The sequence below is a fragment of the Peromyscus californicus genome, unplaced genomic scaffold (genome assembly GCF_007827085.1).
Source record: "Peromyscus californicus insignis strain IS unplaced genomic scaffold, ASM782708v3 Scaffold_4__1_contigs__length_199733344, whole genome shotgun sequence".
NCBI lineage: Eukaryota > Metazoa > Chordata > Mammalia > Rodentia > Cricetidae > Peromyscus > Peromyscus californicus.
Window position 1 is genome coordinate 177,083,273 of NW_026294562.1, and position 14,798 is coordinate 177,098,070.

A 14,798-nucleotide genomic window follows, 5' to 3' on the forward strand; every position below is an offset into this window, starting at 1 on the left:
CTTACTCTGATCTTCTTGTCTATGCCATTCAAGTGCTAGGATTGCAACAACGTGCCATCATGCCCGGTTCACAGATGATCTAGATCTTCCCATTGAAAACAGACTACAGGAGTGATGATTTGGAGAACACAGTTTTATCATCAAAGATACAGCTCGAGTCTCCAAAGAGAAGGCTCAGCCATCCATCACCACGGGGCAAAATTATAGTAAACTACATGAAAGTTAGTGTTATGCAAATGTCAGTCTCTGCTCTTCATTTATCTGCTGCTTCTAAACATGTCATTATTGTTAACTATACCCATTTATTGCATCACAGGCACAATCTTGTTCTTCCAGAATTTCTTTCAAAATTGACTTTTTCAGTCAATAAACCTTGTACAATGCCCATGTGTCTTGCAGCCCAAACCACAGCTAGTTCACCAAGATGAAGCACTTGCCTCATGGAGGTGATGAGCCATTAGAGACACTCAGAAGCTGAAGCTGTACATACATAAAATCAGAAATATCTGTATATGAGAAAGAATAAGTTATTGTCTTCCTGGATGACCTTACCTCAAATTTTCCAATTTAATTTATTTTACTATAAATTTCATTTTTATGACTCATGAAATTCCATTGTATTTATACTACAGGCTCATTATACATACACCCATCTGTACTGATGGACATCTAGACTGATTTCATTTCTTTGTAATTGTGAAGAGTAGTGGTGAAAACGGGTGTGTTAGTATCTCTGTGGTACGATACAGATTCCCAGGGTGTGTATCTGGAAGTGGTTAGCTGGGTCGGGTGTGTTAGTATCTCTGTGGTACGATACAGATTCCCAGGGTGTATATCTGGAAGTGGTTAGCTGGGTCATGGGGCAGTTCCAGTTTTAGTAATTTCAGAAACCACCACTAAGGCTGCATAGTGAGATCCTGTCTCAAAATCAAATCAAATCAAATCAAACAAACCAACCAAACACGACAACAGAACCCCAGACTGATTTCATTAGGGTTGCAATCTGCATTTCCTCCAACAGTCAGTAAAGGCTCCCTTTTCTTCACATCCTCAGCAGGTTTGTTGTCCATTGATAACGGCCATTCTGACCAGGGTAAGATGTTAGCTAAGGAGGATAAACACTTTAAAAGAACTTCTTCAGGGAATTCTCTTAGTCCATGTTCTCTTGGTTTTTAATAGTCTAGGTCTCCCCCCCCCCCTTTTTTTTACACTAAGCCATGATTTACAGGGAATGGGCTACAGCAGCTCAGACTCTTTTCTGTCAGTTCTCACAAAGTTTTGGGTGAAACAGGCTGCCGCTTCAGTTGAACCCAGTTACCCTTCTCTTTGGCTCCTCCTTTTCTGATTCACGCTTTTCAGAAAGTTATCTCGACCTTGTTGTTGTTCTTTGAGACAAGGTCCTTCTCTATTGCCCTGGTAGTCCTGGAACTCATTATGTAGCCCAAGCTGACCTCAGACTCAAGAGTTCTGCCTGCCTGTGTCCTGAGTGCTATGATTAAAAGTGTGTGTCACTACACCTGGCTCTGGATTATGGTATTTCAACTTCATAGCACACCATGCTGCCAATGAAGGTATGTATTTTAGAGTAGAAAAACAATATATACACAGATGTGGTTTGCTTTTTATAAAACAAAGAAAAGAAATTCTATACAGGGATATGATTATGTGGATAGTGATGCATGTGTCACATATTGGCAAATATGTTCTGTGAAGAGCCAGATAATAAATATTTGTAGCTTGGAGATCAAATGGTTTCTCCCACAACTACTCAGCTGTACTAGTGGAGCAACAAAGCATCCCCAGAATATATACAAATGATCATAGCTACACTGCATAAAACTTTATTTAAAAAATTCAAGCAGGCATGATGGTGCGTGCCTTTAGTCCCAGCACTTGGGAGACAGTGGCAGGTGGGTCTCTGAGTTCAAGACCAGCTCATGCTCCAGGTCAGCCAAGGCTACACAGTGAGACTCTCAAAAAAAAAAAAAAAAATCCATTGGTGGGCATGAGCTAGCTCAGTGGTTAATGGCACATGTTGCCATGCCTGATGACCTACCTGAGCTCAATTCCTGGGACTTGCATGTTGTTAGCTAAGAACCAACTCACGAACTGTTCTCTGAGTTTTTCACACCTGTGCCTTGGCACTCATGCATGTGTATACACACACACACACACACACACACACACACACACACACACACACTACACTATTTACTGTCTTCTTGTGTGCACTAGAAGCCTGCATAAGACTATGAAGAAGTCTTCAATGATTCTATAATTATATTATTCTATAATAATTCTATAATGGCTCTGTCTATGTAGTTCATTTACAGACGGGACACATGCAAAAAAAATAAGCTGAGCTAATCATGGAAGAGAAAAGTTACAATACCAGGAGCAGTGAATGCTATAGACTTTCACTTATGGATTTATCTCAAAAGTTATTTTCATATGATGAAAAGACTAATAATTATTGATAGTGCAGCCTCAAGATGGTGTGAATAAGGGATAGATTGTCAACACACATCAGATTTTTAAAAAAAGAAACTCATGTTAGGCAATGACTTCCATGTCAAACCCCACTAGTATGAGGCAATACATATGTAAACATTGATGTCACATAAACAAATAAATATGCAATCATACATACACATTAGACAGTTTTGACAGATCACACAATCTTGTCATTTTCTTTCTTGCATTATAAATATTATTATCCCATAATAAACAGGAATATTGTTGATATAAAATCCCCAAAACTTTTCTATAGTCTGGTACCAATGTGTCTTTTGGCATTTTCTATAGAGAAACTTTCCTCAGACCATTGCTTTAGGGGTTCCTCCTAGGATGAAATCCATAATCACACAACAAATTCTCTTGTGAATAATGTGTTTAAACAAGCAGTGCATATGTAGATCTTTTAACATACAGAAGCTATAGTGTGCAATAAGTTCTTTCAAAACATTTTCTTCAAAGGATTTAAGGACTATACCTCAGTTGGAAATCTGTTTATAGACTATGCACTGATTTCTTGGAAAAGCTTTTCACACAAAAACAGCCTATAAGAACTGTGTCTGGTATGAGTTGCTTGGTATTTACTGTAATGTGACATGCTGTTGAAGGCCTTTCTACACTCAGAACACAATAGGCTCTTTCCCCATATGAATCTAGTGCTGCACATCCAGTTGGGATGCACTGCTGGATGACTTCCCATCCTCTTTGCATTTTTTATTTTTTATTTATTTTTTTTTTTTTTTTTGGTTTTTCAAGACAGGGTTTCTCTGTGTAGTTTTGGTGCCTGTCCTGGATCTCACTCTGTAGACCAGGCTGATCTCGAACTCACAGAGATCTGCCTGGCTCTGCCTCCTGAGTGCTGGGATCAAAGACGTGTGCCGCTGCCGCCCGACCCTTCTCTGCATTTCTATGTGTATATGATGATGGCCTTCAGTGGGACGTGTTATGGAATGATTTCCCACGGCTTTCCTATGGCTTCTTGCAAGTGTGAGTCCGCTGATGGCATTTCAACACGGACTTCTGGAGGAATGCCTTCCCACATTTTTGACAGACAAAAGATCTCCCTCTAGTGTGAGTCATCTGATGTCTAGGCAAAGACGACTTATTGTAGAAGCCCTTCCCACATTCAGGGCACACATAGGGTTTCTCGCCTGTATGAATTTGCTGATGTGATGTCAATGCTGACTTCTGGATGAAGGTTTTCCCACATTTTTGACAGATAAAAGGTCTCTCCTTGGTGTGAGTTATCTGATGTCTATGCAAAGATGACCTGCCAAAGAAGCCCTTCCCACATTCCGTGCAGACATAGGGCTTCTCACCCGTGTGAATTCTCTGGTGATCTCGGAGTTGGCCCTTTGAAGTCAAGGCTTTCCCACAGTCACTGCATTTGTAAGGCTTCTCCCCAGTGTGAATTCTCTGATGTGTTCGAAGTACTGACTTCTGACTAAAGGCTTTCCCACACTCACTACACACATGGTGTTTTTCTCCAGTATGAATTTTTGTGTGGAGATTAAGGGACGATCTTCGGCTGAAGGCCTTCCCGCATTCAGAACATGCATAAGGTGTCTCCCCAGTATGAATTCGGAGATGCTCTTTCAGTTGGGAGGAATTACTGAACGACTTCCCACAGTAGTTGCATTTGTAAGGTCTCTCTCCTGTGTGAATTCGATGATGTACTGTCAGTTGGGATGTATGACTGAATGATTTCCCACAGTAACGACATTTATAAGGCTTCTCTCCCGTGTGAGTTTGTTGATGAGATGTCAGTTGTGACCTCTGAAAGAAGGCCTTTCCACATTTGTGACAGACAAAAGGTTTATCCCTAGTGTGAGTTAGCTGATGTCTCAGGAAACCTGACCTACCATGAAAACCTTTTCCACATTCGGTGCACACATAAGGTTTCTCTCCTGTGTGAATTCGCTCATGCTCTTCAAGTTGGTACTTAGAAGCCAAGGCTTTCCCACAGACACTACATTTGTGAGGCTTCTCCACTTTGTGAATTCGACGGTGCACATTCAGTGTGAATGAATAAGTAAATGATTTCCCACAGTCCCGGCACTTGTAAGGCTTCTCCCCTGTGTGAACTCGATAATGCATCTTCAACTGGGATGCATAAGTAAATGACTTCCCACAGTCACCGCATTTGTGAGAATTCTTCCCCAGATGAATCCTCTGGTGCATGCTGAGCTCTGACTTCTGGTTGAAAGCTTTCCCACACTCACTGCATACATGGTGTATTTGTCTAATATGTATCTTCTGGTGAACGGTGAGACTTGACTTTCGCTTGAAGGCTTTCCCACAGTCACCACATTCATAAGGTTTCTCCTTCATATGAATCTGATAATGCACTTTCAGTCGGGATGTACAACTAAATAATTTCCCACAAACAGTACATTTGTAAGGCTTCTCCCCGGTGTGAATTGTCTCATGAGTACTGAGGATTGACTTCTGCTTGAAGGCTTTCCCACATACAGGACACACATATGGTCTCTCCCCTGTATGTATTCGATAATGTACTTTCAGTTGGGATGTATTATTGAAGGATTTCCCACAGTCACCGCATTCATAAGGTTTCTCTCCAGTGTGAATTCGATGATGGACCTGCAGGTTGGATGTACGACTAAATGATTTCCCACAGTCGGGACACTCATAAGGTTTCTCTATGTGAGTTTCTTGATGAAAGGTCAACTCTGACTTCTGGAGGAATGTTTTCCCACACTTGTGACAGACAAAAGGTCTTTCTCCAGTGTGAGTTGCCTGATGTTTACTGAAAGCAGACATGTCATAGAAGACCTTTCCACACTCAGTGCATGCATCTGGTTTCTCCTTAGAATGAACTACTTGCTGTGTAAGTGTTTGTTTATGGATGAGAACTTTTCTGCACTGGCTACCTTTGCATGAATTCTGTCCTTCATGAGGAATTGTACAGTCAGCATTAGAAGAGTCTTGTGTGAAGAGCTGGCCAGACGTAACGACATCATTGAGCTGTTTTGTGATGTTGTTTTGATCTTCACCCTTTGCTTCAAGGTTATGCTTCAAACCTTTTGCACATAACTTTGGAGCTCCCTTTTGTGTAGAAATAAGGTTGGACACTAAAGGGATGGTTTTCCCGGACTCTTTATATTCACAGTCTCTGTCTGTTCTCTGCGTTTTCTTGTTGAGGAAAGCACCAGGATTCCAGGGTGGGATATGGTTTTGCTGATCTCTTTTTGTGGGGTCAGGATCTTGCCACAGTTCTTCTAAAACAGAGCACCACAAACCATGTCTTATGATTTCACTTGCCTTACTAATTTGAAATGCTGCATTCTCAGAAACTTTCTGTGGAGGGGTGTAAAACTCTGATTCCACTTCTGGGAGAAGAAAAGAGATGAAAGAACATGCATAATGAACTGTATGGGTGAGGAATCACATAGAGTTAATAAACAGTGAGCACAAAATATCTGTGAGGTACTTATGACAATGAGTAGAACATTCCTACCTCCCATATGACATGCCAAACATTAGGTATACAGGCAACTTTATGATGGAAACAAACTCATTTTATTTCCCAAACCATCTCATAAAGCAGTTACAACTACTCTTCCTGTTTTAGAAATGAAGAAATACTAATATGAATACTTAGGTCAGTGGCAAAGATGGCTTCAATAATTTGTGCAGAAGACTGTTGGAACAAACCAACACATTCGATTTATAGAGGAGACCTTGTAGGGTAAGATGTAGGGGAAGAAACTGACAAGGCTATTATAAGGTAGCTTCAGTGGACAGCAAAATGTTGAAAGACAGAAGAGAACACCAGACAGAGGACTTCATCAGTTCTAGAGAAAAACATACTCATGCCTTTGGCCCATATTCTCATCGAGTTTAGTGCTCATATAATGATGTCCCCAGCTCTCTGTTGCTAGGAATGGAAGTTGTACTCCATCTAGGAAAATAACTCTATCCTTGAGCTACAACCTAAAACAAGCAAATTTTTCTTTTTTAACAACAATTTACATTATATAGTGGCCTTTCCTTACTTTTCCAATCTCATACTATAATGTAAAAGTAGTTAAATGCATTTGTTCTTTTTCAAAGGACTGGAGTTTAGTTTCCAGTACTTACATCAGGCAGCTCACAAACTGCTCTTACTCCAGCTCCAGGGGATCCAACATCCTCTTCTGGACTTTGTGGAAACCCCACACATGTGGCATATACTTACACAGATACACACACATGTACACAAAAATAAATCTAAATAAGAAAATACTATGACACAGATCAAACACATCTAAAGGACATCTACAGAATATTCCATTCAACAGAAATGGAATAGTCTTTTCAGCAGCCCATGGAAGTTTCTAAAAAACAGACCATATGCTAGGTTACAAAGCAAACCTGAACAATATGAAGAAGCTGAAACAACTCTGGGTATCTTAAAAGACCATAATGGAATAAAACTCGAAACCAACAGTAAGAGAAGCTGCACAGATACATGGACATAGAACAGTACTTTTTTTTTTTTTTTGGTTTTTTGAGACAGGGTTTCTCTGTGTAGCTTTGGAGCCTGTCCTGGAACTCACTCTGTAGCCCAGGCTGGCCTTGAACTCACAGAGATCTGCCTGCCTCTGCCTCCCGAGTGCTGGGATTAAAGGCATACGCCACCACTGCCAGTGAACAGTACATTTTGAATTAACAGTGAGTCACAAAGAAATCAAAATATTAAAACATTCTGCTAATGAAATGAAGATGAATGCCAACTTATCATGATCTTTGGATACAGCCAAAGACAGTTCTAAGAGAAAGTTGATATTTGAGATATTCACATTAAAGAAATTAGAGAGAGTTCAAACTATGATGAAACTAAAGGTCTTAGGAAATGAAGAAAAAGGCAAAATCCAAAGTAGCAAATGGAAAGAAAAAATAAAGATCAAGGCAGTAATTGATAAAATGGAAACTAACAGAACAATACACATAAACAAAACGATAAATGATGTTGGGGTTCAAAAAAATGGCTCAGCTGTTAAGAGCACTGACTGCTCTTCCAGAGAACCCAGGTTCAGTTCCAAGCACCCACACTGCAGCTCACAACTCTCTGTAACACTAGCCCTAGGGGATCAGATGCCATCTTCTGGCCTCCATGGGCACTGCACACAGATGGTGCATATACGTAAAGAAATAAAACAGATTACTAGAGAGTAAGTACTCGGAAATATTACATTAAAAACAAAACTGGAAAATTCAGAATAAATGGTTAAAATTTTAGTCACATATGACCTACAAAAATTAAAATCATGCTGGGCGTAGTGGCACAAGCCTTTAATCTAGCACTCGGGAGGCAGGGGCAGGTGGATCTCTGTGAGTTCGAGGCCAGCCTGGTCTACAGAGTGAGTTCCAAGACAGCCAGATCTATATAGTGAGACCCTGTGTTGGAAAAAACAAAACAAAACAAAAACTCAAGAAAATTAAATCAAGAAGACATAAACAAAATATTCAGAAAAAGCAGTAATAAAGCATCTCCCTGCCAAGAAAAGCCCAAGACCAGATTCACTGGGGAATCCTCCCAAACCTTCAAAGAAGTGCTAGCATCAATACTTCTTAAACTCTTCAATAAAACAGAAAGGCAACACCAAAAGATAGGAAGCCAGTATTACCCTAATACCAAAACTGGATAAGGACACAACAGAAAATAAAAGGTATGTGTGTGTGGTGGTGGAGGGGGGAGGGGAACACAAAACATCTTAAGAAAAAATTTCAAAACATATTCAAGAACATATTAAGAAGTGTCTTTAACAAATCGTACAGGACAACTGTACATTCTCCTGTAAAAAATGAAACTAGAGCCCATCTTCCCTTTTTCCTCTCTCTCTCTCTTTCTCCTCTCTCCCTCCTTCCTTCCTTTCTTTTCTTCTTCTTCATCCTCCTCCCTTTTTTTTGACACAGGGTTTCTCTGTGTAGTTTTTGGTGCCTGTCCTGGAACTCCCTTGGTAGACTAGGCTGGCCTCGAACTCACAGGGATCCACCTGCCTCCTCCTCCTGAGTGCTGGGATAAAAGGCGTGCACCACCACTGCCTGGCATTCTTTCGCTTTCTTTTCTTTTTTCTTTTTTTTCTTTTTCTTTTGGAAGGTATCCTGGTCGTCAGGAGCCAAGGAATACCACAGAGTCACAACACACAACAAACCTCACACAAGAGATTTACTGGGAGAGAAACTAAAGGGTGGCTGCCTCTGCTTGGGAGAGAAAAGATTTATTTATTTTATTTTATGTGTATGGGTGTTTGCTGTAGCACCTGAAGGGGCCAGAAGGGAAGTCAGATCCTCTAGAACTGGAATTATAAATAGTTGTGAGCTGCCATGTGGGCACTGGGAACCGAACACAGGTCCTTTGGAAGAGCAGCCAGTGCTCTTGACCCCTGACGAAACAACGTTAAACAGACTGAAGATCTTAATGCAATGTATGAAATTCTGAAACTGCTAAAGGAAGACAGATGCAAAACTCCTAAAAACACAGGTGTGCTAGGACTTTTAGGAAAAGTCAGCAATAGCACAGGAAGAAATCCTGTGAATTGATAAGTGCGGTTATAGAAAATTAAAAACCTGCACCATGAAAGAAACAATCATCAGAAGGAGGAGATAGCCTATGTAATGGGAAGGAATCTTTCTAACTATAGATTAATATATAGACTATATGAAGAACTATAAAAGAATCAAACACCAAAACAACCCAAGAAACAGCTAATATATTTAATGACTACTTCTCAAAAGGCAACAGGTATTTGAAAAAGTATTCAATATTGTTAGTGACCAGGGAAATGCAAATTAAAGCTTCTTTCATATTCTAGCTGACCCCAGTCAGAATGGCTACTGTCAAAGGAACGAACAACAAATGCACACAAAGAAAGTTACACCCCTGCCCACTGCTGCAGGGACTGCAAAGAAGTCACTAAAGAAGCCAGTGGAAGTTCCTCAAAGAACTGAAAATAGAGTGATCATATGACCCAGCCAGACCAACCTGCCTGTACGCCTGAAGAACTCTGTATGAACATCAGCAGACACACTTGCACAGCCATATTTACTGATGCACTAAGAAATGGAACCAGATGTCTCTCTACAGATGAATGTGTGAAGAAAATGTAGAACATATACACAATGGGATTTTAGTTAGCTATAAAGAAAAAATATAAAATTATGAAAACTGTAGCAAAACGATCTCAATGGAACTTGAGATCATTACTCAAAAACAAATACCACATTTTTTCTTACATGTAGACTCCAGATTTTAATTTCTGTGTATATGTATATATGTATGTATATATTTAATTTTTGTATATATGTATATATATATATGTCTGTCTGCATGTGTTGTGTGTAAATAGTGAAAGTAGAAAACGCACTATGGGGGCTGGAGAGATGGCTCAGAGGTTAAGAGCACTAGCTGTTCTTCCAAGGGTCCTAAGTTCAATTCCCAGCAACCACATGGTGGCTTACAACCATCTGTAATGAGATCTGGTGCCCTTTTCTGGCACTCAGGCATATATGCGGGCAGAACACTATATACATAATAAATAAATAAATCCTTAAAAAAAGAAACGGACTGTGAAAGGAGAAGGGATCTTAAGGGAGGAAGGAAAAACCAGGAGAGGGGCACACATGGGACATATAGGCAGAAGGGAGACAATTTGTGGCAAGGAAGGGGCCCAGCGAGAGACGACTGGGGAGGTCAGTAGGGAAAGAACTAGGAGAGGAAGAAACATAATGACAGATATTACAAGAACATGACAATGAAGCTAACGTAAAAAATATCCAATGTAATGTACATGCTAAAAGCTTTGTACCTCACTAATGGATCTTATCAATGTTGACACATCTGTCTGTCATTACTTCTACTACACTGGGGATTGAGCCCAGGGCTCTGTGCATGCGAGGCTGGCACTCTACTACTGAGATATATATCCCCAGCCCTAACCATGGTTAACATGAAAAAAAAAGGCCAATTTTCTTCCTAACCAATACATTTATCCACCAATGCATTCATCCACCAATGCATTCATCCACCAGTGCATTTATCTACCAATGCATTTATCCACCAGTGCATTTATCCACAAGCGCATTTATCCACCAGTGCATTTATCCACCAGTGCATTTATCTATATTATCAGCCACCACTAAGTTTCCCTCATCTGCTTTTTTTGTTTGTTATAGACAAACAAGGTGTACAAATATGAATCTCTGAGTAGACCTTCTGGAGAATATGGTTGAGTTAGTCAACTTAGGTAATCTCCATGATGAGGCAGCCCATACCTACTGTTCACCTCTGAGAGTCTTATCTTAGTCTTATTTCTCACTCCTAGTCCATATCCACAAAGCATTGTGGCATTAGTTGTAGAGAGTTGGGGTAGGAAGCAAGCTTGGTACCCACTACTGTGGTCCATATTCACAATGTTCTGCACCCTAAGTTGTAGAGAGTGTCAGTAGGAAGCAAACTGGATGCCCAACACTAGGGGATTGGTAAGTGAGGAAGACTGATAATGGCCCTCTAGTGACATCCCCCTCCATCTAGGTCATATTCACTTACCTTGACACCCACACTGCTGATGTGGGAACTTAACCTCTCCCATCCATTCCTCCTTTCTTTGCTTTATCCTGAGGATGGCCCCAGGGCTGGGAATGGGGTACCCTGTACATTGGAAGAATATTTGCTTAGTGTGTAGCTTTTAGGCTTTAGCGGTCACCCAATGAGCTTTGCCACTGGCTGACTGGAAAAATCAACACTCTGTAGTGGGCACAGAATTATTAACTTGGAGTGTCAAAAAGTAACAAATTATCTAGACAGACCCTGGGGGAAAACCATGGCACACTTTTGATATCCCATCATGTTCTACAAAAAAAAGGGGGTAATAACGCTCATCCTGGACCCCCGGCCAGCTATGCTCACCCACTGCCAAGAGGTGGCTGTAGATCTCCAGCATCACGTCCTGGTACAGGCGTCTCTGGGCAGGGTCCAGGCGCCGCCACTCCTCCTGGCTGAAGTCCACAGTCACATCCTCAAAGGACACCACCCCTAATCTCTGTAACAACAAAGTGCAGTCATTGTGAGTCAGTCATCACTGAAGTGTGGTTCAGTGATTCTTTACTGTGATTTATCATTAGGCTTTCCAGAAAATATCTATTTCATATTATATAAATAATATATATTATATAAATATTTCAGAAGTCAAGAAAGTTCATACTCAGATTTTTGTACACTCAGATTTTCTTCCCCAAAGCAGCCAGAAATGGGTTGTTATGAATGCTTCAAAAAGGAATAAGCAGCCTGACACTTAGAGCCAACATTAGTCTAGGCTTCAGGGAAGTGGTGAATTATCATGAAAGGTTGAGAACCAGAGGAAGGAGGAGCATTCAGAGACCGAAGACTTTAAACAAAATCAACTGCACTGCTTCATTTTAGCTTTTGGAATTCTCATTAATTCAGAAAATCACATGTCAGGATATCTCCAGTATCATTAGATGTAAATAGTCCATCCATGAACCAGAAGACAACTCACTGAAAGACATATTACAATTAAAAAAAAGTTTGCAATCCCTTTTTAAAACAACAATCAAAGCTGGGTGTGGTGCACTCCTTTAATCCCAGCACTCTGAAGAGAGAGGCAGGTGGATCTCTACAAGTTTGAGGCTAGTCTGGTCTACACAGTGAGTTCTAGCCAGAGCAGGCTATATAGGAAGGTGTTTTCATGCTCCTCCAGGTGTAGTGGATAGGAGTGAGTTTACTTCAGATTAATCATTACAGCTGGCTATTGTTATTTGTTTATGGGTCTCTATGGAAAAACATGTTTTTGCTGTGTGCCGTTTGCTTGCCATGGGAGGCTTGCCCTTGTGACTGGACACTTTACTCACATGACTCCTCTTAACCTTCAGAGTATAAATAGTCTGATGCTCTGAATAAAGCTGGATATTGCATGAGACTTTAGTCTGTCTCATTTATCAGCTGCATTCTCCCAGGTCTGACCACCTCTAGAGTAGTAAACAGTTTCATTTTGATTTTTGGCAAGGCAGTATCAGACACTCATGGTCTCCAAGACTTACCTGCCATGAATTCATATCAAACGAACTCCTTCAAAGATACTCACCAAATGACAGTGACTATGAAATGGGACAAGAAGACACAGGATTGAGGGCTACATCTAAACACCAAAAGGCAGGACATGGAGCGACATGAAAGACTAGGAGGTGCACTGGTCCCTGTGGTCTGCTCTCAGCTGGAGGAGCAAGTCTGCCTCTGGATTGGGGGGCCCAGGATCTGCTACTTCCCATGTCTGCCCTCCAGTTTTACAGAATCTGGACCCCAGGCAACTGCTGCTTACCTCGCATGACCCATCCTGCTCCTGCAGGCTCAGTCTCTGGGGTTCCTGGGATAAATTCATGGCAGCAGGTATGTTTCCTCTCTTGGCCTCTTTTGCTGGCAGATCCGATTTTCTCAGGAACTGGAAGCTGGGTGAGTGCCTAGAGGTTCCCAGGAGGGCAGCTGAGCAGAGGCCAGCTGTGATGAGGCAGAAAATCCCACAGTCTGGATGATGTGGCCTGACTTAGGTGTAAAGAGACAGCAGAAAGTTCAGAGAGGGAATGACTTTATGTCCTCAGACAACATTTGCCACACATGAGTTTCTGAGGGCCCAAGACAGTCACAATGTAGGCACGATGCAACAGACAAAGCTCAGAAAAGCCTTCCTCTAGTATTGACCAGGGTGATGAAAAAGAAAACCCAACACCATAGTCTGGGGTCTGGGAGATGGTGCAGTGGGTAAGAGAGCTTGCTGCTGGTGCATGAGGACCTGAGTTCAAATCCCCAGCAACCTGAAAAAGGCAGACTTGGTCACAAATGCCTGTAACTCCAGCACTGTGTGGGACTAAAAGAGGAGTATCTCTGGGCTCTCTGTCTATCAGCCTAGCTCCAGGTTCAGTGAGAGACCCAACCTCAAGGGAGTAAGGCTGGGAGTGATGGAGCAGGACACTGAACAGCTTACTCTAGCCTCATTGCATGTGCACTGACGGACACATGCATGTACCTATACCCACATCAACATCCCATTCTCTTCCCTTAAATCCAGTGGCCCAATCCCTTCCCAGAATTGGAAACACTCCACATAAACACCAGGCCACAGAAATGCTTGTGGAGGCACACACAAAGCGTTTCTCCCCTATCCACAATGTCTTCATGGTAAATAGGATGTACTCACTGACATCCTGGACTCAGTGACCTCCAATCAGTGGACCACAGGACCACCAAATTAAACATGGGCATGCCCATTTTTCCACAGAACATTACTACTTTGACAGCCAAGAAATAGATGACATTTACAGGTTTCCAGAGAACCTTCAATAAACTAAAAAGTGAGGCCCAAACAACATCCCCAATAAGGACACAGCATTATTTTGCTCAAATGCCAATCACTGGCTCTTACTGTGGCCCCATGGTCCCCAGCAGAGGCCAGCACTGACCACCTCATCTGCAAAGGACCCCAGCCCTCAAGTAAAGTGGACTCAGGGATTAGGATTTGCCTTTTAAAGGTTTGTTTTGCATCTCAAGCTCCCTACAGGAGACGACATGCTGAGAATGAAATGGTCCGTCCTAGAAGCCCTGTTGTCTGCACAAAGGCTAATCTTCTCCCAGCTCTCGTGACTGTCTGTGCCCACAGCTAAATGAGCACGTGCGAATTCCCTGGCTTTTGTCCCATGCATTCTTAGTATTAGCCCTGCTGAGAGAAGCGACAGGCTAACTGAGAATGGTTGGTCTTCCCAAAATGAACCCAAACTACGAATAAGCTCATTTTCCATTTTTATCTACTTTTTCTCTTCTCGCAGGCCACTGCTCGATCCGAGTGCAGCGCGATCACCCCCAGACACCAGCCCCAGGCTCGCCATGGCGGGCTCCATCAGTAACCCCGCTTTCCCGACTCCCCAGCTCAGCTACAGCAACCCCCTGCGGCCGGCCGTATCAGCTGTCACTCAGCACCAACCAGCGTTCCACAGCAGAATCCTCCCTGCTTCGACGTCATTCACCTCACACCGGACCTCAGAGAGCTCTGCACACGGCCCGCCGGTGCCCGCGACTTCCTCCCACGGACGCTCAGTGTTCAGAATCCAAACTCTCGTGCTGTCCGAGCAACAATAACAGAACCGATCAGCGTCAAGATTTAAGCGGATATGACCGCTCCAGACCACTTCCGTTTACTGTAAATCAATGTTCCTAGCCTTTTTTCCAGTGGAGGAAGGCGCAACGCATGCGCACCATCACTTGTGAAGGTACA

The 14,798-nt window shown here is 42.1% G+C and overlaps 1 protein-coding gene across 10 annotated transcripts; it reads right to left on the reverse strand.

Annotated features, from left to right (window-relative positions):
* Nucleotides 1–112: 112 nt before the first annotated feature.
* On the reverse strand, nucleotides 113–14,701 carry LOC128095365 (zinc finger protein 420-like). 10 transcript variants are annotated; one of them, XM_052714241.1, is made up of 5 exons: nucleotides 14,563–14,701; nucleotides 12,855–13,071; nucleotides 11,426–11,558; nucleotides 11,066–11,167; nucleotides 113–5,864 (listed from the first exon to the last, which is right to left on the reverse strand). In XM_052714241.1, exons 2-5 carry the CDS (start codon nucleotides 12,912–12,914, stop codon nucleotides 3,484–3,486), a joined length of 2,676 nt encoding a protein of 891 aa, XP_052570201.1. In that variant the 5' UTR covers nucleotides 12,915–13,071; nucleotides 14,563–14,701; the 3' UTR covers nucleotides 113–3,483. The 10 variants fall into 10 exon arrangements, with proteins under 10 accessions (XP_052570201.1, XP_052570199.1, XP_052570197.1 ...); XM_052714239.1 differs by having other exon boundaries at nucleotides 14,551–14,691; XM_052714237.1 differs by having other exon boundaries at nucleotides 12,855–13,075; nucleotides 14,563–14,689.
* Between the last annotated feature and the right edge of the window lie 97 nt (nucleotides 14,702–14,798).

Bases quoted from the DNA above. Each gene is read 5' to 3' on its own strand.
- LOC128095365 (XM_052714231.1), bottom strand. From the start codon at position 14,424: ATGGAGCCCGCCATGGCGAGCCTGGGGCTGGTGTCTGGGGGTGATCGC. The intron at 11,559-12,854 runs GTAAGCAGCAGT...TTGTTGTTACAG, and splicing joins AGCAGGATGGGTCATGCGAG to AGATTAGGGGTGGTGTCCTT. The intron at 5,865-11,065 runs GTAAGTGAATAT...TTCTTCTCCCAG, and splicing joins TCAGCAGTGTGGGTGTCAAG to AAGTGGAATCAGAGTTTTAC.